The following is a 27,977-nucleotide window of genomic DNA, read 5'->3' on the forward strand; positions in this document are numbered from 1 at the left end:
CCTTTGCGGTACTGACTCATATCTGTAGCATACGCTGCATTATGCTGACTATATAATATGTTCTTATATTCTCCTGCAGAGACTTATGGATCCAATTGGATTCCAGAATGCTATGCGGGATCCTATGCTCCACGGCAGTTCGTTAGATGAGCTGGTGGAGGACTGACAATGCTGGCTCTCTGAAGCCATCAACGAAATTGCTCCCTGTCTCTCTCTTTGCCCCCATGTAAGTTGGGCTCCCTGGTATACAGAGGAGCTTTGAGAGAAGAAGCAGAAGCTAAGATGGCTTGAGCGAGTGTGGCGGCGATCTCACGATGAAGAGGCAAGATCATCTTATAGGACATTTATGAAAGCCTATGAGATGGCGGTGAAGGCTGTGAAGAAAGAGCTCTATACAGCCTCCATCACATCAGCTAGCTCACGCCCAGCAAAATTGTTCAATGTGGTTCAGTCACTGGTTTCCCTCCCAGGGGGAGGCTGTCAAATTCAGAATTCGGACATTAGCTGTGAGGCCGTGACTTGCCAGCTACAGTTGATACAGTAAAGGAACTAGAGACCCCTTGGCTGTCTTTAGGGTCAATATTTGATCAGTTCAGTCCACTCTCTGGGGAGGAGATTGACAGGACCCTGCGATCAGTTAGGCCCACCATGTGCCCCCTGGACCCATGCCCATCATGGCTGGTAAAGGCCAGTGCTGATGGCCTATGGTCCTAATTGGAGACCATTGTTAACACATCCTTGGGCACCGCGGTTTTTCCCTGGCCATTAAAGGAAGCCATGGTGATACCTCTCTTGAAGAAACTATCACTGGACCCTACCAACCTGGTCAATTATCGCCCAGTTTTGAACCTGCCATTTCTGGGAAAGGTGATTGAGCAGGTGGCGGTGGAACAGATACAGGGTTTCCTGAAGGATGTCTTGGCCCTAAGTCCCTTTCAGTCTGGGTTCCGGCCAGGACATGGGATGGAGATGCTGCTGGTCGCCCTCATGGACGACCTTTGCAGACATCTGGATCAAGGCGGTTTGGCGCTGCTGATACTATTGGATTTGTCAGCAATGTTGACACAGTCAATTACGATCTTCTGACTCGCCACCTCGCCGATATGGGGATACGAGGGACTGCCTTACAGTGGCTTGTCTCTTTTCTCCACGGTCAGGGACAGAGGGTGGCGCTTGGGGAGAAATTGTTACCCCGTCACCCATTGGTGTGCAGGGTCCCGCAGGGGGCAGTACTCTCCCCTTTATTGTTTAATATCTATATGCGCCCCCTTGCCCAGTTGGTGTGAAGTTTCGGGCTTGGGTGTCATCAATATGCAGATGACACCCAGCTGTATCTGATGATGGATGGCCAGCCCGACTCAGCCCCAGATGTCCTGGAACATGTGTTTGCAGCCGTGACTGATTGGTTGAAACAGAGTCGACTGAAACTGAACACAACAAAGACAGAGGTCCTGTAGTTGAGCCACAGGGGACTGGGTTTGGGACTCCGGCTCCCACCCCTCAATGGGGCACAGCTTGTGCCAGTTCCGAGGGTCAGGAGTCTGGGGGTGATCCTGGATGCCTCCCTGAAAATGGAGGCATAGGTCAGAGCAGTTGTCAGGTCTTCTTTTTTCCACCTGCGGCAGACCAAGCAACTTGTCCCCTACCTGTCTACCTGTGACTTAACTACAGTGATCCAGGCAATGGTCATCTCTAGGTTAGACTACTGTAACTTGCTCTACCCTTGAGCCTGACCCGGAGATTGCAGCTGGTGCAAAATGCAGCAGCGCGCTTCATTATGAAAGCACCAAATAGGGCGCATGTTACACCAATACTGTGCAAGCTGCATTGGTTGCCAGAGGAGTACCGGATCAGGTTCAAGGTTCTGGTATTGACCTATAAGGCCTTGTGCGGACTGGGGCCAGCGTACTTGAGGGACCGTCTCTCCCCGTATATTCCCCAGAGGACCCTCCAATCAGGAGAAAAACAACTGTTATTGGTCCATGGCCCCAAGGAGGCCTCGCCTCGACTAGAGCCAGGGCTTTCTTAGTCCGGGCTCCTACCTGGTGGAACGCTCTGTTTACTGAGACCAGGGCCCGGCAGGATTTACTATTTCTTTTTTTTTTTTTTGAATTTTTTTTAATTTTTATTACCTACATTAACTAACAATACAGAGGGAAAGAAGGGGGCAGGGGAAGGAAAGAAAAAAAACAGCAAAATATAACAACACTACACTACAAATAATGCTTTCCCTTCATACTGCCATTATTAAAAAATTAAAACTTTGTAAGATATTGATGGAGTGGTTGACCTTGCAAAATACAGATTACAATCCAAATTAAGTCTTCCTCCCCCCCCCCCCCCGGGCCTCGGACGCAGTTCTCTCTGAGCAACTGCAACCGCAGTGCTCGTTCCCTCCCCCCCCCCCCTTCAGACTTCAAATCCTTTTCTTCTTGCTTGGTGTCTTGCTGAAATTCTTGATTTTTGTCCTCAAAATCCCTTAGTTGATCTTCTGATGTTATCTTGTAAGCTTGATCTTTGTAACTAAACCAGATACCTTCCGGAAATAGCCATTTATACTTTATTCCACGTTTCCTCAGAAGAGCTGCAAACTTTTTATACTTAAATCTTCTTTTCCGAACTAAAAATGGAACGTCCTTCAGTATCTTAACTTTATTACCTAGAAAGTCCAGATCTGCATTGTATGAGTTGTATAGGATAGTGTCTCGGATCCTCTTAGATGAAAAATCGATGATGATCTCGCGAGGCAGCTGACGCTTCGTTGCATATTTTGAAGAAGCCCGACGGACTTCCAAAATGGCGCTTTTTACCTCTTCTTTAGTTGCCCTCGCGGGTGTTGCCAATAGTTCCGAGGCCAGATCCCATAAATCCTCATTTTCCTCCTCTTTCACATTCTGGATGCGCAAAATTGTCTGTGTTCGTTCCACTTGTAGCCCGATCTGCTGGTTCTCCACCAGCTTTAACTCTTTATTCGTTGCCCTCACGAGTGACTCATTTTCCCGAGCAGACTTCTCTGCCCCCCCCCGCTGCTTCCTTAATGGTTTTCACTTCGCTCTCAATTAAGCCCACCCTTTGATCTGTTTCATTCAGCTTGTCAACAAAGGGCTTTATGGCTTCGATAACCGACCTCTTCACCAAGTCCTCGAGCGACTCTCCTTTCCCCTGCAGGGCAGCTGAGATTGACTTGCCCAAAGCGGGACTCTGCTTTTTCGCTGCCATTTTTTTGGGGGGGGGACCGCCGACCAAATTCTGAAATTCAGCGAGGGGGAAGAACGAGCCTTCTTAGCTTCAGATCCCACCACTCCTTCGCGTGCGCTTGTAATAACAGAAGGGATTCACTTACTTACAGCCTTCTGCCTAGTTCTGCTCTTTGCTGTTTTCCATGGCCCGGCAGCACTTGAGGTGACGCACACGTCTGCCGGCCTCCGTAGGAACAAATGGGCAATTTACCCCCTGCATCGATTTCAGGGGGCTCTTCCCGCTGCGTTCCGGACCCTGCCTCCCTCACTGGGAGTTTTGGGGGCTAATCTTCGCAGATCAGCCGCCCGGTCAAGCTGCTCGGCCGCTTCCTCCCAGACCTGCGGAGAGGAGCGTCCGACATGGCCGAGAAAACGAAACCGAAGGCAGGATTTACTATTTCCGCTGGGCCTGTAAGACAGTTTTTCCACCAGGCTCATGGCTGAGGTTGGGCTTCTACTGGCTGGAGGATGCAACATCTACCCCTCTCCCTGTGAAGGTTGCCCACCACTGTTTGTTTTTCAGCTGCTGTTGCTGTGCTGCTATATCCAGTTGTATTGCTGTATTGTTGGTTATTAGCTGTATTGTTGCCACCAGGCAAAAGAGTGCTGCTATTTTTATATGATATTTTAATATGGAACGTTTTAAAATGATTTTAAGGTTGTTATTCACCCTGAGTCCGCTTGCGGAGAGGGCAGAATACAAATATGATACAAATAAAATACATAAAATAAAATATTGTAATGTTTGTAAAACTATGGTGCTAAAGAAATCTTGTGGATTACTTTGCTTCCGTGACTATCGGTAAGAAAATGTAAAATTACATTCAGGTGCATCACTATATTTGTTGAGTTCTTTTCAGTCAAGTCTTATCAGTTCTATATTAAATCGAACTCTTATACCACATTGGTTATCAATCTTTTGCGTTGTCTTGTGTTTATATTCTGTCCGGGGTCTGGGTCCCAGCCCCCAGACTTGCCAGGAGGGAGCAGTGGGAGGCAACTGGGAGGCAGTGGCCCTACCACCCCAGCCAGCAACCAGGTCCAGAACCTGCCCACTCCAGGGGGAAGAGGCGAAAGGCCCAAGCCTCAGAGGGCTGGGGGGAGCAGGGGGAGACCAGCCAGTTCCACCCTCCAGGGGGAAGAGAGGGGGCTAAGCAGGACAGAGGCACAGGGCCAAGGCAAGGGGAACAGGGACCCAGCAACAGCCCAGACAGAGCCCTGACCTGCCAAGGAGGAGAAACAGCCACGACAGCCCAGAGCCACACCCTGGCTAGAGGACAGCAGCATGGCTCAGGAGGTGCTAGGAGCCAAGCCCCTCCAGGTGGAGCTGCCACAGGCATTCTGGGGGAGGAGATGGGTAGCCCCGCCCAGCATCAATGAGCAGGCAGCCCAGAAGCTGGCCAGGGCAGCTCCTCGCGAGCAAGGCCAGGCATGCTCAGCAGCACGGAAGCTGGCTGGGGCAGCTCCTCGTGAGCAAGGCCAAGGAGACCTCAGCTGGGGATGGCTCGCATTCAGCCCCACCCTGCCAGCAAGGCAAGGAAGCCAACAAGGGATTAGTGGTAGGAGGGAAACACCTGAGGGAAGGCACAGCTGGGCCAAGTCAGGAGAGGGAACAAGCCTAGAAGGAGGGAGGGGCGGGGAAAGGAAACCCTATATAAGGTGGCTAGGAAGAGCTCTGAGGTGGTGGGTGTGAGTAAGGAGTGATGGTGTGGAGTGAGAGCAGAGCAGTGTGAGAGTGGAGGCTTGGAGGAGAGTTCTAGGAGGAGGAGATGATGGAGGACGCAGAGGGTAAGCAGGCCAGGTTGAGCAGGCCAGCGAGTGGACTGAGAGGGAGTCTGGGTGATGTATACCGCCCCTCCTTCCACAGAGCAGGGTCCTGCAGTATCCCTGGCGCCCCTCTGATGTCAGGGCTGGCCCAGCTGGGGCCCCGCCCAGTGGCGGCAGCAACAAGCCATGACATATTCTTCTTTAAAATAAAATGTCTCAGACTGATTTTTGTAGCCTGAAACTACTGACAGACTTTGTTAATAGTCTTGCACTCAGATCATTTCTGTAGTTTGTTTAGAAATCATTCTCTCTGACTTCAAGAGGGGTTTGCTTCACATTAATTATCAACAGAATTTCAGCTTCAGGCTTGGTTCACACATGCAAGAGAAGGAGTGAGCGAACCATTAGGTGGTATAGTGGAATGGGCCAGTTGAGACTGCAGTTGGAGGGATTCCAGCTCTGAATGTTCCTTTGCATAAAAACACCCAGGAAATAGAAAACAAATACAGTAGTGGTACAGGAAACTAACATGCCCCTTTTCTTTGCTTGCTGTCCTGGTTTTCTGTTAACAGGAGGTTTTTAACAGTATAATCCTCCAAGCTTTCACATTGACTCACTGCAGTTGATTCTGTTTCCTTGGGCCGCTGACATTTAATTGTCGCTTAAGAACATAAGCATAAGCAAAGCCATGTTGGATCAGGCCAGTGGCCCATCCAGTCCAACATTCTGTCACACACAGTGGCTAGAAATCCAGTGCCATCTAAAGGACTGTCAGTGAGGCCAGGACACCAGAAGCCCTCCCACTGCCTTCCTTCCAGCACCAAGACAACAGAGCACCACCTCCCCACAAAGAGAATACCATCTATCTCCTGTGGCTAATAGCCACTGATGGACCTCTGCTCCATATATTTGTCCAGTCCCCTCTTGAAGCTGGCAATGCTTGTAGCTGCCACCACCTCCTGTGGCAACGAATTCCATGTGTTTATCACCCTTTGTGTAAAGTAGTATTTTCTTCTATCTGTTCTAACCCGACTGCTCAATAATTTCATAGAGTGCCCACGAGTTCTTGTATTGTGAGAAAGGGAGAAAAACACATCTTTCTCTACCTTCTCTAACCCGTGCATTATCTTGTAAACCTCTATCATGTCTCCCCTCAGTCGTCTTTTCTCCAGGCTAAAGAGCCCCAAGCGCCTCAATCTTTCCTCATAGGGAAAGTGTTCCAACCCTTTAATCATTTTAGTTGCCCTTCTCTGTACTTTTTCCAGTCGCTTCATTCCCTTGTATCTGTGAAGCAGGCTGCAAAGAAATAATGCACTCACAGATTTACAACCCAAATCTTTGTAGGTTTTGTGGAATTCAGTGTCACCATACAAGTAAGTGTGTGTAGGAGGACTTCAGCCATAGTTATGTTAAACCTGTATTGATGAAAAGGCAAAAAGAAGGAAAAGGTCCTCAAAAGACAGCTCAGCAGAGAAAAAGCCAAGACCTTGTATGAACGGTGGAATAATAATAAACCATATCCAGAATATGTAATTTGAGTTAATGTAACACCGTGGAATAATAAAGATAATTACACAGAGTAAAATTACCAAAGTGTATTTGTAACTGTAAGGTACTCTCTACTAATCATATGAACAATACATACTTAGCAGGGGTACAGAGCAATTATCTTTCCACAGTTGTCTACTTGTGAAGGTAGAGATGCCAGTGTGATGGCACACAAAGGGGAGAAGGAAAAGATTAGGTTATGCTTTGCCAGAGAGAACTGGAGCAAGCTGAGCTGCAGCAGTTCCTCAGAAGTAGAGATGGGCATGAACCAGAAAAAAACGAACTTTGCAGTTTGTGGTTCGTTGCATTTCACAAACCACAAACTTTCACGAACCTGCCCCAGTGTGTCAACTGGTTTGTTTGGTTCGTGAAAACGTCACATCCAGGTCAGCAAATCGTCACTTCCAGGTCAGCAAAAGGTCACTTCTAGGCCAGCAGAAGGCCACTTCCGGGTCAGTAGATGGTCTGCAGGAAGTCCAACCCCTGTTGCCTAAGAAACTGATTGATTGACACCAGGCTGTCTGCAGTGACGAACCCAAAAATGAACCAGCCTAAAGTTTGTGACAGTTAGTCAGAAATGGGCTCTGACGAACCGCTGGTTCATGAACCACGAACTGGCCCGGTTTGTCATGAACTTTGGTTCGTATTTCAGTTCATGCCCATCTCTACTTAGAAGCTTACTTTAGTCCCTTGCTTCCGAACTGAGCAAAATAGTCTGGTGGCCGTTGTTCAGTATCTGTGTAAAGATTGCCCACTCCTGATCTATACCCTGTCTCTCTACCAGTATTGGTACCTAAGACAACTTATATGCTTCTATAAAAGAATTACAGTAAACAAAAATTCCTTCTAGCTGTTGTTTTTCATTCATTTACTTGGTATATAACTGTCACTTATTGTGACATGTTTTATATTCATTGTGGCCATTACCTGCTTCATTTGTGTCTTGCCTTTTAGACTATAAGCTGCTGTTTCAGGAACTTGTTTTTCCTACAAAGTTTTGTACAGCACTTAGTAAAAATTTACGGTTGTTTTTTTTTTTGTTTGAATAGTTGTCCCATGAGAGTTTACGTCATCAGCCACACAGCCTTTCACAAGAAGTAGGAATAAACCAATATCTTCTTCCTCCTTCCAAGCTTCTTTTTTTTCTTTTTTGAAAACAAAAAGCTATGAAGGAAAAAGAAGTTCAGCATTCTTTCTTTGAGCTTGGATGCTTTCTGTATAAGTAAGCCTTTGATTTACAAACATCCTAGCAGATGAACATGTAAATAATGTACATTAATAGAGTTAAATGAGTACCAAGAAGAGAGCTGCAAATGCAGTATTTCCTACATAAAGTGTAAGAGCAAGTCATGACTAGATGTTCAGTTAATTTGTTGTGTGTATGTATTGACTGGTAATGCAATCAATAATAATCTTATTGAAATTTAGCACAAATGAATTCTTATTCGTTCACTCACTTCTATAAAAGAAAGATGTGGAGAGAATCACTGACTCTGGAGCCAACATCTGAAAGGCCTCACAAAGTTTCATTTTGTATTGTTACTATTGTCATTTCAATTGTTGTTATTATAACAATTGCTCTTAGGCCCAGAGTTCTCCCAGAAGGGATAGCTTCACATCCCTTTCTAGGCTTTGCCTCCAGGAATTTCCCATCCCAAGATTGACAACCCTAATTCTTATTGTCATAAATATATTATTACAGAAGGGGGAAAGTATACAATAAGATATAAGTAATAAGGACTGGCTGGCAGTATAGCAGACCACAAATGGGAGATGGAGGAACTAGGGACCAGGAAGCAAGTAGAAAGACATGGAAGGTTACATTTGGAGTGTGGAGTAGCATGGGGGAAGAGGAAAACGTACTCTTCCTGTCTTGAAGAAGAGTTCTGTGATTTTGTGCTTATGGTGCTAGAAGAAAGTTCTTAGGGGAACTGTCTACATTTGACTTCACTGAGATGTCCTTCTAATCCACTTAAGTTTACCTAGGGTCCAGTGGAGGATCTCTGATTAGACAATTTCAGTGCAAAACTAGGATCTGCAGTGTCATTGAACCAAAAGTGCAAGATCCAGCTTCCTATTAGTGAATTTGGTTTTTTTGTAAAGGTAGTTGAAATGTCCAAAAATTATTATAAGGATGAAGATGATGATGATGTGACCAGGTGAGGCAACAGGGGGGAAGATCTAGGTGGGATGACTGAATTACTTAAGTGACAGGCCTGATTACCAAAGGTCAGGTGGCTTTACTGAGTGGTGGCTGGTGGCATTACTGGGGTTTTGGATTAAATCATCAAGGTAGATTATATCGTGACGTAAATCCTGAGAGTTTGGGTCATGGTCCTGTTAACTGTTAACTTTCAAACGTTTCAGAAACATCCACATCATAAATACATGGATAGTTTCAGATTGATTTCTCTGACTGATATGAACATATTCTTTGATGTATTTATTTAAGTTTTGAAGATCATCACCTGCAAGCTAGATCTTTGCCCATCCTGGCTATTAAAATCATGCCAAGAGAAGTTAATGGTGACTCTTGCCAGAATTACAAATACAGCATTGGCGGCAAGAAGGTTCTGAAAAATGCATTTTCATCCATCACTTAAAATACCTAACCTTATCAAAAATGTTAAGAAGATCAATAAATATCCATATAAATATAAAATTAAACTGAAGAACTATATCTTCTTGCTCTTTTTACTAAATCAGCTTTTCAAGCTTCAGTTTTGCTTCATTACATTATTAGGGAACCAATTAGGCTAAAGTTACAATGGAATTTCATAGACATGTGGAAGAAATTTACCTGGCTGATGTTGCAGTTCTGATTAGGTTGCAAGATCAGCCAGGTAAATTATAAGTATCAATAATGCTGAAGTCCAATCACCCCTTTACTCTTGTAGGAAATGTAAGAATTAAGTGGTTAAAGTAGTGAATATGTTCCAGATGGCCAAAGTGTAATACCCCTAGCTCTACTCTATTGGAGTGAAGCAAATTATTTTGTATGGAAGTAGTATGAAAATGTTATACAAAAATATAGATACATCAAAATTACTGTCAAAAGTGTGTCTGCCTCTTACACCTATTTAAAGTGTTTAAGATAAGATTCTGTTATAAAATTTCTGTATTTATATTACTGCCCAGAACATAATTTTGTATACAGACTGACATGATTGATGTACCTGTCTACAGCTTACAAAAGCTTAGCAGAAACGTATAAAGCATGAAAAATGCATTATCTTCCCTTCCCATTCCCTTCTGCATTTCACAGTTTTTCCAGCTCTCTGTGTGTTCTGTGAGGTGAGGTAGAATGAAGTCTATCATGAGATCATTCTTCATCCAGTTCCATCTAAGAATAGGATGGCAATTTGGAGCTTTCACCCAAGCATGTGCCTGGAAGATCAGATGAATCATGCTTGTAGTTCTCTCTGTTGACAAAATTCCATTTTTTATTCCCCCCCCAAAAAAATCCAGTCCAGCAGAAACAATTGTTAAATCACTGCCCAAACCAAAGATGCATGAAATGTGTCAGCTTTTCAGCCCCCTCAGCAGAAAAATGAATTCATGCTGTTTAAACCCTACAGGGAATCTGTTTCTACCTGACATGTCTGTGCTATAGATAAGAAATACCTAATTTATAGAGTGCTGCTGAGTTTAGCATCTTTATTCAAAGTGCTTGCTTGAAATAACATGGCAAGTCCATACTCCTTTATGTTGTATTTTCCATACCAAGGAGAACAGAGGAAAAGTTTCAAATTTGATCTCTGTAAAAAGAGTTCGTAGTAAAATAAACTTAGCCAAAAAGAGGCCTCTTTCCTCAATTTCTATTTACAGATAATGTCTTTACATTTATTTCCACATCCTTGATCCTGATTTGGCCGCTTGTATTGGCACTGGTGGCTAGCCTTGCATCTTTGCAATTATTTTCTTTTCCAACAAACTTCCTTCAGACTTTTCATCACCATTTGCTTTTAAATTTAGAAAAGTCTTTTGTCTAAGATTAAGGAGCATTATTCTCCAGAGCTTTGGGTATATTCATAATATAATGTGTGTTGGTACTGATGATATTTTTGTTTGTTTAAACTGTTTGGTTAGTTCTGTATCAATATCAAAAAGTGTCCAGTAGCATCTTTAAGACTAACCAACTTTATTGTAGCATAAGCTTTCGAGAATCACAGTTCTCTTCATCAGATGCATGGAGGGCAAGAAGAAACTGGTCAGATATATAGGTGGAGAGGGGAGGGCGGAGTAGATGCAAACAGTAGCTTCTGATATGGAGATCAGTTTGCTTCTGTTAAGGAAGTCAGTTACTTCTGATAATGATAACCATTCATAGTCTCTGTTCAATCCCAGCCTGAGTCAAATTTACATATGAATTCCAGTTCAGCAGCTTCCCGTTGGATTTTGTTTTTGAAAGGTTTCTGTTGAACTACAGTGACCTTTAAGTCCTTGATGGTAGATTGAAGTGTTCTCCCACTGGTTTCTGGATGTTGCCATTTTTAATGTCAGATTTGTGTCCATTTATTCTTTTGCGCAGAGGTTGGCTGGTTTGTCCAATGTACAGAGCAGATGGACATTGTTGGCACATGAGGGCATATATCACATTGGAGGATGAGCAGTTGTAAGAGCCAGAGACAGTGTAGTTGATGCCATTGGGTCCTGTAATTGTATTTCCTGGGTAGATATAAGGACAGAGCTGGCATCTGGGTCTGTTGCAGGGCCTGGTACATGTGCTGGTGACTCTGCTAGCTGATTCATGATTGTAAGTGAGAAGTCATTTCAGGTTGGGGGGCTGTCTGTAGGCAAGGAGAGGTCTTCCACCCAGGGCTTCTGAGAGAGAGGCATCATTTTCTAGGATGGGTTGTAGATCACTGATGATACGTTGGATGGGTTTGAGCTGGGAACTATAGGTGACAACCAGTGGTGTTCTGTTGTTAGTTCCTTTAGGAATCTACCAGGACATTCCATCAAGGACTTAAAGGTCACTGTAGTTCAGCAGAAACCTTTCAAGAACAGAATCCAACGGGAAGCTGCTGAATTGGAATTCATATGTAAATTTGACTCAGTCAGGCTTGGATTGAACAGAGACTATGAATGGTTATCTCATTATCAGAAGTAACTGACTTCCTTAACAGAAGTGAACTGATCTCCATATCAGAAGCTACTGTTTGCATCTACTCCTCCCCTCTCCACCTATATATCTGACCAGTTTCTTCTTGCCCTCCATGCATCTGACGAAGAGAACTGTGATTCTCGAAAGCTTATGCTACAATAAAGTTGGTTAGTCTTAAAGGTGCTACTGGACTCTTTTTGATTTTGCTACTACAGATTAACACGGCTAACTCCTCTGCTTCTGTATCAATGAATGGGATGTTTTACACAGGAAAAAATGTCTCTCTCCTTCAAAATTACTACCTTTATATCTTCTGTATTTATCATTAAATCATCAGCTGTGTAAAAGCTACCAAAGTATGTCTGAGATAATGAGTGGCATTTTCCCTTTCTTTTTCATTACAGATCTGGGACATGAGTGATGACGAAACACTCTGAAGGTCCAATTAATGAAGTGAATGGCAGCCGCCTTTAGGTTGTATTGGTGTCTTTTTATCAGTAATTTGATGAGTTAATGATTGCTTGCTTACTCTTATTGTTGCAGATATAAAGAAATATATTAATCCATATGTCTCATCAGGAGGGACAGTATCTCAATTTCCGTAAGCACTTCTACTGTGATTGTAACTCTTATTTTTTATTGTGTGTTTATACAGCTTACCTATGACAATTAAAATTCTTCTTTGTATTTTTTCAGTTTCTAAATACATCTTATATTTAAAATGTCTCTTAATGTAAAAATTTTTCTTTTTTTCTCCAGTTTGAATTTTCCTTAAGAATACATTCTTAAATACCTGTGATCTTAGGACAACTGTGTGGTTGTTACTGAGTTGGACAATCAGAATTTAGCCACATTATGGGGAGGGGGGAGAAATTTAAGAGGCCTGGATATTTAGGGCATCAAACATATGACAAAATGGTCTAGCTATTTTGTAATCCACTTTGATTTTGTATTGTGTAGTCATCTGTGCAGAGATATGCAGATTCTGAGACCTGTAAGACTGGAGGTAGAATTGTATCTCAGCTGAAAGTGATGCAGTCTGGGATCATGTTGATAAAACATGTATCTAATTTGAGATATAAGATACATATCTCATATGTTTCATATTGTGCATGTAATAGGAAGATGATGAGACACTTTATCAGTTAGCTGGCAGCAATCAGCCTCCAGTCCCATAATATTTGTAAATTGGTTCTCATCTGAAGGTTTCCCAACTCTAAGACTTATGGGTAACAGAATCTAAACAATTGTAAGCATGTCTGTGTTTGAAGGAAAGTAACATAGGCTTTGTATATATTTTGCCATTTAACTATGAGAAACATAACACAATGGTCAATAATTGATCATTTGACAAACTATTTTCATTGATCTGAATTGAAAGAACAGCACAGCTTGTTACATGTGCCCCAAGGAACTTTGGATATGTATCTCAACCAGAAACACACCCCTGCCACCTAATGTCATGTGGGAATTTATTTTCTTTTAAACTTAGTTTGAAAAGCAGTTTGAAATATAGCAGTGGGTTTTTGACATTCAGAGATAAAAAGGTTTTGGGGGGAAGGGCTCAACCAAGCCCTGAGTGTACTTAATATAGGGCTTTGGATACCAGCCAAACAATGCCTAGATTCTGTTTTCTTAAATAATTTTATGGATTACTAAAAGGGTGATGCACCCTTTTAAAATCTTAAATATGATACTTGTGCATGTTGTAAGGAAATATGCTCCTTTTTCTGTTTATTTACTGTTTTAATAGCACTATTTCCACAGCCTCTCCATCATCTAGACAATAAGAAGCTGAGCAAAATGTTCAGACCCTTCCATCTAGAAAAAACACTTTCTTAAGTCACATATAAACTGTTTTTAAAAAAAAACCTGAAGAGGAGCTCAGATTAGCCAGTCTAGTCCATGGCATATCACTTTTATGTTTAATAATTTATTTTAGTGATGCATATTGCTTGCTGAACTATGTCCTTGTTTTGTTTGCTTCTTACTACTATTGAAAAGTTTATTTAATCTTATGTTTCCTACCAAGTAACTGTAAAAGACACAACCTGTTCCAACCTGTTCCAAGAAAATTTCGATAGGTGAATTGGCTAAATTTTCTGTTGTTAAACAAATAATAACAACAACAAAATGTGCTTATATACCACTCTTCTAGACAGATTAGTGCCACACTCAGAGTGGTGAACAACATTAATGTTATTATCATTGCCACAGTACAGCTGGGGAGCTGGGGCTGAAAAGAGTGGCTTACTCAAGGCAACCTACTAAGCTCATGGCAGTAGTAGGATTCAAACCAACAGAGTGTTGACTCGCATCCCAACCACTTAACCACTATGCTGCAGCAACTCTTTGTATATATATTTGAGGAATAGACTTGCATTTAGTGAACACAAAAACTGAAACGGGAAGTCGAATTTTCATTTGTATGTAAAAGAAATCTTTTAATTTAAACTAATGAAATTAATTGAATAATAACTTTAAGACATGCTTTGCTGAGGAAATTCAGTTCCTCTGATGACAGACTGGAAGTCACACTGGGAAAAATTAGTACTCTACAGCTTACTCTGAGTCACCATCATAGACGTCATTTGTAGATAGTGAAGCAGGAAACTCTGTTTTGAAATTCTCTAGCTTTGAATAGCTGAGTGCCACAAATATCTTGATACCTCCCAGGAATACTCTCCAATGAATGTCTACCTTGACACTTGAATTACCAAGACTGAATTTGTCCATTACGTTTTTGTCATTGAGCTTTAGCCATATATGACATTTGAAGCACAAGGTAACATGATGTTTCCTTGCTTAGTAATTCCAGTAACCTAGAGTTGTATAAGACTGAACTTGCTTCCTGTACATATGCTTCACAGATGTCTGTGTTGTGGAGAAATGGCTCCAATGTGATTTGAAAAACTTTCTGTTGTTTAAATTTTGTTTTTTCCCTTTCCTCTGACAAACCATTATGCACTCTTGCTTGCTTGCTTTTAAAATATTTTTTTGTAAAATGTTTTAAGTACGTAATGAAAGAGACATAATGCAACCTTTTATTCAAATGAATGAAATATATATTAAAAGAACTTACAAGCACTATTGCGCACTGCCTTCTATATGCGGACAGCAGGCTTCTAACGTCATCCTCCCATCTGCTGTTGTAGCTGTATAATGGAGGAAGTTGAATTTTGAACTTTGGGGATGGAATGAGTGTGGGTTGAATTTGTGTGTCTTTGCTAACACAACTTCTCAAGATTAATAATAATAACAACATTCAATTTATATACCCACCTTCAGGACAAATTAATGCCCACTCAGACTGGTTTACAAAGTATGCCATTATCCCCAAAACAAAACACCCTGTGATGTGGGTGGGGCTGAGAGAGCTCCGGAGAACTGTGACTAGCCCAGGGTCACCCAGCTGGCTTCAAGTGAAGGAGTGGGGAATCAAACCCAGCTCTCCAGATTAGAGTCCCACGCTCTTAACCGCTACACCAAACTGGCTCTCAATTAAAGCGAGGACAAAACTCTTAGAAAACCAGCCATAATCATTATACTTAGGATACTTCTCTGTGGAAAGTAAAAGAGTGGTATGTCTAGCTTCATCTGGGGCTACTTGAATAGTTTGAGAATGTGATAATTTTAAAAGTAGTGCAATCCTGTTTCACAGGACAGCTTTACTGCTTGGATGCCATCTGTATTTGGACTAAATATACTGCTGGTGGTATTAGCTCCAAACATTTAATTCTGCTCATCTTGGAGTACAAGGTAACCTTGATTCTTTTTTCAGATGAAGCCACCTTATACTGCCTGCTGGTTTATCCAGCCCAATACTACCTGTTGTGACTAGGAGTGACTCTCAAAGATGTGTTCCCATCCCTGCTGAAATGCCTTTTTATAGAGGAGAGGATAGGCATTGAATCTGGAACCTTCCACATGCAAGACTCATGTTTGTCATTATGGTCACTGTGCAATCCCACATGGGTCCCTGTGTGTGTGTGTGTGTCCTTGTCAGCATGTGTGGGTGTGTGTATGTACTAGCCTGCTGTGGAGAGTACAAAAGTCCTAAACATGAAATACACCCATCTTCCATGCCAGTTTTGTGCCCCTCCTTTTTTAAACATGAAATGGGGGAAGAGCAGCGCCTCTCCCTCAGTTTTCTCTCTGCTGCTACAAAGAAGGGTTTTCTGATAGGTCTGTTTTTGCCAATTAAAAAAAAATGGCTCCAAAATCTCTGTACTCTTGGAGGTAAGGCATTTTTTCACCAGCCTCTGTGAATTTGACTCTGTGTTCTTCAGAAGTTTGGAGGGTTTTCTGCCCATGCTCTCTTCCTCAAAATAAGTCTAAAAGCTCAAAACGAGTTTAAATAGCTGTAAAGCATTCTTCAATCAATGTGCAGGCTGCAGCTTAAGTCTCACAGACAGATGACCATACTCTCTGTTTACTTTGTCTTGGGGAAGAACAAGATTTGAGTCCAGTAGTACTTTAAAGACCAACAAGATTTCCAGGGTACAAGTTCCCTTTGTCTTATGCCAGGGAAAAACACAACATCTCTAGATGTCATATTTTACTTATTTTTTATTTTTTTATTTACATTATTTATACTCTGCCTTTCTTACTGAGGTTCAAGGTGGATTACATAGTGCAAGTCAATATGATCTACTGCTGGGACATTCAATAAACGATTTGATAGCAGAACATTTGAAAACAGACATCTGATACAGAGCTTAAAACAATGCTGAAACAAATCATAAGCAAGCAGGAATCTGATACAGGACTAAACAACAAAGTATAAGCAATTAACTATAATATGTTAAATAATGCAAAATTACTAGCAGGAGCATTCATACAACAGACAGTACAAAGTGGTATAGTCTAAAGTCCCTATCCCTTTACCAAAACATCTTTCTCATTTGAGGAAAGGACATCTTGATGCTTGGGTACTCCTTCTCCTATGATCCCCGGAGGCAGAATATTAGGTCATTCCTTTCCCGCCTCTGAGGAGAGCGAGGCGCCCTCCTTTCTTCAACTCTTTTCCTGCCTTCTTACAAGTGCCGGACTCTGCTGGAGCTCTGACTGCCTTTTGATCTTTTTTTCTTTCCAGCACTCCTTGGGTTGTTTTTTCTTTCCTAGTGTGCTTCAACATGTGTTTCCCCCCCCTTTCTATGTCTACATTGGGGGTGGGGGGAATCTCTTGGTCTTTGCCTGCTCTGCTCCACCTCTATTATAGTGACTTGCTGCCCGAATTCCTGCAGCGATGCCATCTACATTTCAATCAACTGAAATGGAGACAGCCACCATGCTTCCTGGAGCCCTTATGCCAAAAGACCAGCCTGAACGAAAGCGGAGGAGCAAATTAACTGCTGAAAGCAAAACTATGGAATAACAGGCTGAAAGTACTCAGGCTGGCTGCAGTTTTAGCAGGAAAATTGTAGCTCTCTGCTGCAGCCACTGCAAGCAGTCTGCATCAGCTTTTGCTGCCCCTGCGGCTCTCACACCGGCAGATCAGGAGGTGGTGAGTGAATAGGTTAATCTTGTTTCCCTGGGCCCCTTGGGATGGGGGCGGGGCAGATGCATTTGCTGCCCCACCATATTTTCAGGAGTGCCTGACCAATTTCTTTCATGAGGAGATGATCAGAACAGAGTAATCTCAGGGCAGAGAGAAGCACAGCTCTTCAGATGCCCCTTCTCCTGGATTCCTCCTAAGAAATTGACTATGCAGGGGGCCCAGGGCATTCTTGCAGGCCAATTTCAAGTTACCAGGAAAACCCCTTGGCCTACTAAAGCAGAGCAAAAAAGGCTATCCACCCCAGACCCCTAGGATGTTTCTCCAAGAATTTCCCAGCTGGGGGAGGAGGTCTGCAACCCCGATTCTGAGCACTCTGAATCCGACTCAGAGAGAGAGAGGGGGGGGAAGGGGAACTTTCAGAGGAACAGCCACCTCAGGAGGCGCCTCAGTCTCATAGGCTGTTTTCTCACAATGAGTTGCCACCCGTACTCTATAGGGCTCTAAACATTCTGCAACTCTCCATCCCAAAAAGGGATCCAGAGCTAGATGTGGATGAGAATGATGGAGATAGTGTTCAGTGCATCCCAAACCTTGGGCTTTACCTTCCCTTTCCTCACCTTTTCATCAAAGAGGCCAAGGAGGAATGGGCTGAACCAACTGGCCAGCAGTTCCTCATTGGGCATGCCAAGAAACTCCTTCCCTCCCAAAGTCTCTTGCCTCCTCAAAATTCATGTTGTGGATGCTCTGGTGGCCAGTCTGGCCTCAGGTGTAGCCTTACCTAAAAGGGGGGAAGTTTCTTAAAGGATTCCACAAATAGAAAAAGCAAAGCAGTCCTATGTAGAGCTCATGAAGCAATGGCCCACTCCTTTAGAGTTTTTGCAGCCTCCTCACTCATCATGTGTTTTCATAAACTACTAAGGGAAACTTACTGGCTACCTCTCCAGGCCAGAGAGAGCCACAGTTCCATTGCTGATACCAGCTTTGACTCTGAAGTTTTGCCTCAAAGGCTATTGCCTCTACTGCTGTGACAAGAAAGCTAAAAAAACTGGACAGTGGATGGCACATCCAAGGTTAATGTAGCCATGTGGCCTTTCTTAGGACCTAAGCTGTTAGGCAATAACTTGGTTGATATACTCATAGATACCAAGGGCAAAAAAAGGCCATGCCTTTTTCTTCCAAGAACGAGGATAGGCAGCAGAAAGGGTTCAGCCTCCAGTCCTTTCATGGCTATAGGACTCTCCCCAGATTTTGTTCACACTATAGAAGGATCAACCTGATCCAAGCCAAAATCTTCCTTTGAGTCCAACTCTCAGGCGTTGCAGGGTCAAAACTCAGACATCTGGGGCAACAAACCTTACTCACTGCATCCCTGATACCAAGTCTCAACCAGTCAGGGACAGATTTCAACTCTTCTGGCAGAACTGGTCAGTATCCATGTTGGATGACTGAGTATGACACATTATCAGACAGGGTAACACCACTGAGTTTATCTACCTCCCACACAATCCCCTTGTTCCAGGGATCCAGCAAAACTAAATGGTACTCAAGAGGCCATCCGTCACCTCCTAAAAATTGCTGCCATAAAGTCTGATTCTTTGCATCAAAAGCATTCAGGCATCTTTTTTGCTGTTCCCAAATAAAATGGGGCTGAAGAGCCATTTTGGACCTAAAACCCCTCAACCAATTTTTTGCATATAAAAATTCAAGATGGAGACATTAAAACAAATTGCAAAGGTGATTGTAGCAAAGGACTTCATGGCACCCAGAGACATCAAGAAGGCCTACTTGCATGTTCCAATCCCGCCCCGCCCTCCCATGAAGTGCCTACACTTTGCTTGGGGAAGGGATTTGAACTGGCATCAGCCTCAAGGGTGTTCACAAAGGTGATGGTTTCCCTTATTTATAGCAGGCCTCAGTCCCAGGATATCCATGTACACCCCTACCTGGATGAACTATTCATCAGATCTCCTTCAGTAGAGAAGGCTTATCAGGATATACAGTCCACTATCCAGTATCTGCTGTTGCCTGGCTTTCTCATCAACCTCAAAAATAGCCATTTCAATCCTTCGGAGGTGGTGACTCACCTAGGAGTAATTGTGGATTCAGTCCACATGAGACTCTTCCTCCTACCAGGAAAATTAGCAGAGCTAAAGAAAGGGCAAATGTGGTCATTGCTATGAGTTCAGGGGACCTAATGTTCCTAGCCAACTTCTGGGATCCATGATTGCAGCCATTGCCACAGTTCCATGGGCGTGAACACACTCTAGGGACTTACATGGTTCTTACTTACTCACCAGCAGTCAATTGCCCTCAAATGCCACTTGAGACTAAGAGCTAATCTGCAGCTATAGAATTCTCTTTGTTGGTGGACCATCTCTTTGTACTGGATCAAAGGCAGAGAGATCTATCCAGAGACAGACTTACTGATCACCACAGATATAAGCCTCTTAGGCTGAGAATAACAGGATTGCACCTACCTGTAACTGTTGTTCATCGAGTGTTGTTCTGTGCAGGAACACATGGAACTGCACATGAGCAGGCCAACCACAGATGTATCAAAGCTCCAAAAAGCACAAGACGCTCGCCCAGCCTTTTCACGCACTTTTTGAGTGGGCACAGCTATAAAAGGCGGGGCGAGCGGATCCCTCCTTCAGTTCACTAAGCCATCAGTGAAGAAGGAAAAATTAGCATATTTAAAGAGCACACGACAGGAAAAGGAGGAGAGATGTATGCCTGCACAGAAGAACACTTGATGAACAAGTTACAGGTATGTGCAACCCTGTTTTCATCATCATGTCTTCTGTGCAGTCCTACATGGGAGATTAGCGAGCTAACTTACCTAGGAGGTGGGCATGTTGTTCTTCTTTGAAAAAGTCTCTTCAGAATTGCTTTGCTGACTGCAGCATCCTTTCTAGAGCCTACATCAATTGCATAGTGCTTAATAAAGGTGGATGGTGTTGACCAGGTGGCCGCCTTGCATCAGTCCACAAGTGGAACGTCCAAGCTAAATGCTGACAAGATAAATTGGGCCCTTGTAGAATGTGCCTTGATGTTCAAAGGGCAAGATTGTTTGGATTGCTTATACCACTCTTTAATGAGCCACACCAGCCAGTTGGAGTCACTGAGGAGTGACTTTCTGTCCTTTTTTGGATCCTCGAACGAGAAAAATAGATTAGGGTCCTTTCTGAAGGCAATAGTCCTGTCTAGGTAAAAACAGAGTGCACGTTTGATGTCCAATGTATGCAGGAGTTTGTCAGCCTCTGTAGAAGGCAAAGGAAAAAACACTGTCAGAGTAATGTCTTGGTTGAGGTGGAAGGCAGAGATTACTTTGTGTAGGAAGTGGAGAACCACTTCATCTGCAAACATTCTGAGGAAAGGTGGATTGTACCTCAGGGCTTGCAGTTCACTCATCCTCCTAGCTGATGTTATATCCTCTAAGAATGCCGTCTTGGCTGTGAGAAATTTGAGAGGACTGGTAGCAAGAGGCTCGAAAGGCTTATGAGTGAGAGTTGCTAAAACCAAAGACAAGCTCTACTGGAGAGTGGGTTTAGACACTGGAGGGTAAACATTAGCTAACCCCTTAAGGAATGACTTGCATTCCGATTGAGAAAAGAGGGACCTACCTTTCAAACACTTATGATAGACCGAAATGGCCACCTTCACAGAGGAGTTAGAGAGTCTTTGGTTCTTTAACAGAACCAGATAGTATAAAACAGATGGCAAGGGTGTTGAAGAAGGGGCTAAGCCCTGTTCAAAAACCCAAAGGGAGAAATGTTTCCACTTGCCAGAGTATGACTTCTGGGTGGAAGGTTTTCGAGCCTGTATGTTCCTAATTGGGGAAGAAAATTCTACTCCAGGGGGGACACAAGCCGTCAGCTTCAGTGTGTCTAAGTCATGGTAAAGAACCATGTTGTCCTGAAGAAAGGTTGGTGACAATGGAAACCGGTACATCCTTCCGTGTGACATTTTAGACAGGGTGCAGAACCAAGCCTGTCTCAGCCAATAAGGGACAATTGCAAATGCTGACGCCCTCTCCCTTATCATTTTGCTGAGTGTTAAAGTCGAGAGGGAGAGGAGGGAAGGCATAGAGTAGGTTGCCTGACGAGGATATCTGAAAGGAGTCTCCCAGGGATGAGTTTTCCTTGGCTGCTTGAGGGCAGTATTGAGGGTGCCTTTTGTTGAGTGAAGTAGCAAAGAGGTCTATGTTGGGAAACACCCACTAAAGGAACAAGGGTTGAAAAATCCATGTGAATGGATCATATGTAATTGAGGTCTCTGGACTAACTCAAGGCATCTGCCAGAGTGTTGTCTTTCCCAGCAGTATGGATGGCTGTGAGGAAAACCTGATGCTGGATTGCCCATTCCCAAATTAGGGAGGACTCTTGGGAGAGGGACAGAGACCGTGCCCCCCTGTTTGTTCAGATAATGCATGGCAGTAGTGTTATCTGAACATTCTTGCTTCTGACAAGGTAGAGGAAGGCTTTCAGAGCAAACCATATAGCCCTTAGCTCCAGAAGATTGATGTGTAACTTGGACTCGTGTTGAGACCAGAGGCCCCTCACCTGATTGTCTCCGGAGTAAGCCCTCCAGTAGGCGTCTGTAATTTGGAGAGGTGGATGGGACTGGAACCAAATGGGGTCCCCACCGTTAGGTTCTGTTCGTTGTTCCATCATGACAGGGATCTGTGAATAATCCTCTTGTATGGGTTTTGGTAGTGCAGATGAAATACCCTGACAAACAAATTTTGCAACAGCCAGAGCCAAAGTCTAGCAAACGGTACTATTAGTGTCAGAGAGGCCATAAAACATAACAGTTTTTGGATTTCTCTTGCACTTTGGTGTCTGAAAAAGCACATCTTGTTCAGAGTGACTCGAAACTGAGTTATTCTTTCTTTGGTGGGAAAAACCCAAGCTATTTTGGAATCCAACACTGCTCCCATGAATGTAACCCTCTGTTGTGGAATCAAGGAATACTTCTCCAAATTGACCCTCAGACCCAATTGCTGGAGGGTTGACAGTACTAACGAGGTGTGATGAGAGACATTCTGAACTGGCCCAGTCATCTAGATAAGGAAATACAGTGCAACCCTTCTCCCTGAGGTGGCCGACCATTACTGCCATAACCTTGGTGAACACCCAAGGGGCAGAGGAACAGCCAAAAGAAAGGACCTTGTATTGGTAGCTTTCAGAACTGCACTGGAAACAGAGATATTTTCTGTAACAAACATTTATTGGGACATGAAAGTAAGCATCCTTCGAATCTACAGTAATGAACCAACAGGGATTTTCTAAGAGGGGTAAAACATCTTTTAATGATAACATTCTGAACTTTTTTGGAACAATAAACTTGTATACAAAACGGAGATCTAAGATGGGGCAAGAGCCCCCTGACTTTTTGTCCACCATGAAATAGTGGGAATAAACCCCATTGGAACTGGAGGAGGAAACCACTTCCTTCTGTGCAGGTCACACTGGAGATGGTAGTAGTGGAGATAAAGCTGATCCTACATCTAAGAGGTCTGGAATCTTGCCCTCTAAAATGGCAGGAACCAAAGCTGATCGGCATCTAGGAGTCGGCGAGGGAGTTCTCGGAACCGCAGGTGCGCTGGACACCACTGAGGCAGATGGAGCTGAAGCTGAGGACCGCTTTTTCTTTTGCAGTTTAGGAGTCGGGCGCTTTTCAATATGCCTCGACTTCAGCTTGGCTTTCTTCGATGGTGGCTTGGATGAAGACAGAGATGGGCCGGAATCTTTAGGAACTGACTGGTTTGTATTGTCGGTGCTTGGAGCCGAAATTGAAAGTACTGAGGAGGTCCATTCTGGGTGCTGTGGCCCTTTATTAGCAGCCTTTGAAACTTCGGAGTCAGATACACCTTGGAGGGCTGACTCCCATAGTGCCGTTTTTAGGCACGAAGCCCTTTCATGCTGGGCTTTAGGCATGAACTGTTTGCGCACACCACAGTGCACTGTATCGTGTGCCTCTCCTAGGTACAAAGGCATTTCTCATGCCCATTGGATTGGGTCATCTTGGATCCACACTTGAGGCACTTCTTGAAGAGTGCCTTCAAAGTTGTCATCTTCTTCTCGCTTTGTTTCCTTCTTACTTGGAATCGAGGAGGAGCTCGAAGCACATCCTTCAGCAGCAGCTAAAGAAGAACTGAGGGAGCCATCCACTCACCGTGCCTACTCAAAAAGTGCGTGAAGTGGCTGGGTGAGCATCTTGCACCTTTTGGAGCTTTGATACATTCACAATGGGCCTGCACATGCGCAGTTCCCATGTGGGACTGCACAGAAGACACAATGATGAGCCAGACCCAAGGAACATGCTCATTTTCAGAACAGACCATGCACATCAATTTCCTGCAACTCAGAGTTTTTTTCCTGGCACTAAAATTCTTCCTGAAAACATCTCAGTGTCTCCTTTTTTGCATCAAAACAGACAACACAGTGACCAAGGTTCATATAGGAAGTAGCCTTGATCATGAAATGGTCAGAAAGGCTCCTAGCATCACTCCAAGTGAAGTACATCAAGGGTGCATCCAATAAGCAGGCCGATTGGTTCAGTTGGATTTGACTGGATTAAGGGAAGTGGTCCCTATTCCAGAATGTGTTCAAACAAATGGCTCATCAGTTCAGTCAGCCCTGTGCAGACCTTTTGCCTCCTCCCTCACTGCAAAGACAAAATGCTTCTTCTTCTGTCACAATTGTCCTACAAAGGGATGGTGGATGTACTCCTACGCAAGTGGCTGCTTGGACTGATTTATGCCTTTCCTTCAGTCCTGCTGATCTCCATAGTGGTGCACAAACTCAAGTGAGGGAGGGTGGAAGGCATCTTCCTAGAGCCACATTGGCTGAGGAGACCAGATCTGATTGCACTGTCAGTCCAGCCTCCCAGGATCCTTTCAGCCCTGTCAGACTCTTGGTCATAGGGACTTATGTTTCCCAGACCCAGTTTGGCTGCACTTAACTGCTTGGAGACTGAGCAACAAGGCTTTTTAGATCTAGTGTTCTCTGTATATATTGTGAAGGCTACAGTGGCATGCAGGTAACCATCACTAGAAAGGATATATTGCTGCACCTGGAAGGCATTCATCAGATGGTACAGAAGGAAATGCAAGACTCCGGTGGAGGCAGATGTCCCCACCATCCTTTCCTTCTTACAAGATGGACTTGAGCAGGGACTTAGAGCTAACATATGCTGTAGGCAGGTAGTGGCCCTGGCCTCTGTTCTGCCTCCAGTAGAAGGGGGTCCTTTTTGCACACCACCCAGCTATCAAGCATTTCCTCATAGGAGCAGGGTTTTTCCAACCCGCCAGTGATTTACTGTTTTCCTTTCTGGAGACTTCATGTGGTTCCAAGCTCTTACAAAACCTCCATTTGAGCCACTACAAAAGGATCCTCACACTGAAGATGCTATTCCTTATGGCCATCACATCATCCAGATGCATATCAGAGTTGTGAGCTCTGTCTATAGCTAAAATCTATAGCCTTCCAAAAGGATGTGGTGGTTCTCCAACTAGTCCATTCATTCCAAAGATGAATTTGGTGTACCACTGGTTCCAGGAGAAGTACCTTCCATCTTTCTACTTCAATCTGTCACATCCCAAGGAGGACAACGGACATACCTTATATGTGCAAAGGGCCCTTTGCACATACATTCAGCATACGGCTTCAATTCAGAGACCAGATGTTCTGTTTGTGGTATGCTATCATATAACCAAGGGTAGGAAGGTGTCGAAAATGTCTCTCAGCAGGTGGCTGAAAGAGTGCATCATCTTGACTTACACTTCTCAAGGACTTAAACCTCCAGAATGATTAACAACCACTCAACCAGGAATGCAGCCATCACTACTGCCTTTCACTCCAATGTGCCAATTCTGGGTATCTGTAGAGCAGCCACTTGGGCAACTACATCTACCTTTGTACGCCATTACAAAATGGTCTTTTATGCATGTGGCCTTTGGGCCACAAGTCCTTAAACAGGTGATGTAAGACATAAGGCTGCCTGCCCATCTTGGGGGAAGCTTTGTAACATGCCAAGCATCAGAATGTCCTCCTCCTCAAATGAGAAAGGAACTTTGGGCTTACCATGAAGATTCCTTCTGTTTGAGGTAGAGGAGCACATCCTGGACCCACCATTATGAGCCCTCTTGTCTTACATGTCTTAACCATTTTTCCCTGCTGTCACAGTTTATTATTAAATTTTGTTTTATATTGAAAAGAGATTGGCCTCTCTTTTTTTTGTCTTGTCTTTTACCTGTTAATCTTCAGATTAAATTCTGTTTGAGGACAATAAGCAACTGGACATGTGTTTTTCAGTGGAAAGCTCTAGAAGTCTCTGGACTGAAGAAAGGACGGACCCGCCCTCTCCTTACCTAATATCCTGCCTCTAAATATTATGGGAAAAGGAGTACCCAAGCATCAGAATGGCCTCCTCAGAAACCTTCTATTTGAGGTGATATAAGGTGATACATTTGAGTATCTCCTATCTCTGGCCAAAGGAGATCTTGTGGTTGTCTCTAGAGTTCACCTAACAGACACACAGCATATTTTCATTTATTTTTCTATGGCAAATCAGTATTTGTGCAAAGGGAGTTTACTCTTTTCCTAATAAGGGGTGCCTAACAAATTTCCCCGTGTCTTTCCCAGTACCACAATGGAATCTCCCCCCCCCCTTTTTTTTAATATTATGCACAAACCATTTGAGCTTTCCGCTACATTCTCCCTCCAGCTACTTGCAATGAAAACCATTTTACTGGTGGCCATTACATCCACAGAGGCAACACCTTGATCACAAAGGAGGTTTTCCCAGGGTGAGGCTTATCCATGGCACTGTGGGTGTGCTGATCCCTGCAATTTCCCCAAATGCGGTAAATGACTGCATAATTTGTGGTAGCAGATTGCAGGCACTGAGACGTGACCTGCCATTACACCAGAGTGGCCCTTTGCCCTTTCCTCCATTTTCTACCAAAGTTCATCTCTTCCATCCATGTTAATCAGGCTATTTCGCTCCTAGTGTTTCTTCCACAGTCTAAGGATGCTGACTTGAGCTTCACAGCCTTTCATTGTGAATTGTCCATCGATGCAGTTTGCAGAGCAAGTTGCCTGGTCTTCTTCTTCTACTTTTGCCAAGCACTATTCCATGGTTATAAATTTTGCAAAAACAGCATAAGTTGGAAAAGTGGCACTACGTACTTTTATTTCTCAAGAGCTTACACCCTCCTTCTTTCTTACCATGGTAAGCTTACTGTTCTCCCATGTGGGACTGCACAGTGACCATGATGATGATGTAGTGGACCAACATCCAGTGTATCTGAGGATAGACAAGTAGGAGAAGCTGGGGCCATTGTGATTGCCTCTACTGCCGTTCAGGAAAGCATGAGAAAGACAACCTTAAAATTGGATTTGCCTGATGCAAAAAGCATATTTTTTTTAAATTTTGCTTTTCAATTCTATCTCAGACTTTTAACTTTTGGGAGCAGATCATGGAACTAGTGATCACCTTAAGCATTCCTAAAGGGAAAAATTAATTTAATTTGCTGAAGCAGCTTTCTCACGCTTCTGTAGTCATTTACATTAATTGACTTTCCCAAAACCATAAGAACTTCTTGAAAGACTGTTCCTTTCCTTGCTCATTAGGAGTGTTAGCCTTATGGCAATGGATTCAGACTATAACAGATGAATCAGTTCTGACACATTCAGTACTTAATATGAATTAACTTTATGCATACCAAGTGCATGGGTGCATAGCAGGTGGACATTACTGCTGCAGAAATGAACATCTTTAGGCCCTCAGAGAACAAATAAATTGGATTTTCTGACAGGCATTCAATACACAACTGCATTCACACACTGTTATCTTGCCTGATATTTACTTCATTTTTTTTTTGACAAGACTCTTCGTTTGTAGTGACAGCACTTTTTACAAAGCTAAAATGATTTTTTCCCTCTTATAACTCTATTCTTAAATTAGCTGCTGAGACTTAAAATGACTAGTGAAATAGAAAGCACACACCCCAAGCATACCACCAAGATATCACTCAATTCAAGTACATGCTCTCCTCCCCCCCCCCCGTCCCTGAATTTGGGGGCTCTGTAAGGAATGAAGAAGCTGTGGACTCCCTCTATAGCTTTCCAGTAGAATGGATTTGGAGTGAAGTTTGCTCTTCACTCCATACATTTATTCTTTCTATTTGAAGCAGTGGGAGTGAGGATGTTTTAGCTGGCAGTTAAAAAGTGAAATGTGGTAAAAGTACTGTCTTGCATGTTTGTGAACACAGCTGATCCAAACCTCAAGTATATTTGTGGATATGAGCTCAAGTCTACTCTGGAAAGAGATGTGGGCAGATCAGTTGCAATCCAAACCTGTTGCCATAAATATTGACCCTATAAAATTCAGGACTTACAATAAAATCCAAAACATAAAGGCCATTGTACAGCTAAAGTTAAGATATTCTGATTTATAAACTGCCCAAATGGGAAACAGCCTGGGGATCTTATGCAAGCTGCTATGAGTACCTTGGAGAAAGAATGAGTTACATTTTATCGTAAAACAATTTGAGTTAAGAGTTTGAAGCCTGAAATATGGTGCCACATGGGTGATGCTTGGCCAGTTTAGCTTTATCAACAGACCACCAGCTTGAATCTAGCTTGGTCTTAGTACTATCTATATGCCCTTAAAAATAAACTAGATTAAAATGCTAATCCACTTTCATCGGTTCATCTTCATGTCATGTTTCATTTACTTTAGCTTTAAAATCTGTAGTAATATATAGATTATTTTAAGATGTTTTAATAAGGCTTTCTTATTAGGAACA

The 27,977-nt window shown here is 43.4% G+C and overlaps 1 protein-coding gene and 1 non-coding gene across 4 annotated transcripts in view; both read left to right on the forward strand.

The window, feature by feature from the left end:
- Positions 1-12,348, forward strand: part of ATG7 (autophagy related 7) — a 149,656-nt gene extending 137,308 nt beyond the window's left edge. For all 3 annotated transcript variants that reach the window (XM_054978494.1, XM_054978496.1, XM_054978497.1), the window contains one exon: positions 12,066-12,348. In XM_054978494.1, the coding sequence (XP_054834469.1) occupies positions 12,066-12,098 (33 nt within the window). In that variant the 3' untranslated portion in view covers positions 12,099-12,348. The remainder of the gene's footprint in view (positions 1-12,065) is intronic.
- A 13,577-nt stretch (positions 12,349-25,925) lies between these two features.
- LOC129329449 (U1 spliceosomal RNA) lies at positions 25,926-26,085 on the forward strand. The gene has a single exon (XR_008596952.1). It is a non-coding gene; the product is annotated as a U1 spliceosomal RNA (small nuclear RNA).
- The last annotated feature ends 1,892 nt before the right edge of the window (positions 26,086-27,977 follow it).

The sequence above is a fragment of the Eublepharis macularius genome, chromosome 4 (genome assembly GCF_028583425.1).
Source record: "Eublepharis macularius isolate TG4126 chromosome 4, MPM_Emac_v1.0, whole genome shotgun sequence".
Classification (NCBI taxonomy): domain Eukaryota; kingdom Metazoa; phylum Chordata; class Lepidosauria; order Squamata; family Eublepharidae; genus Eublepharis; species Eublepharis macularius.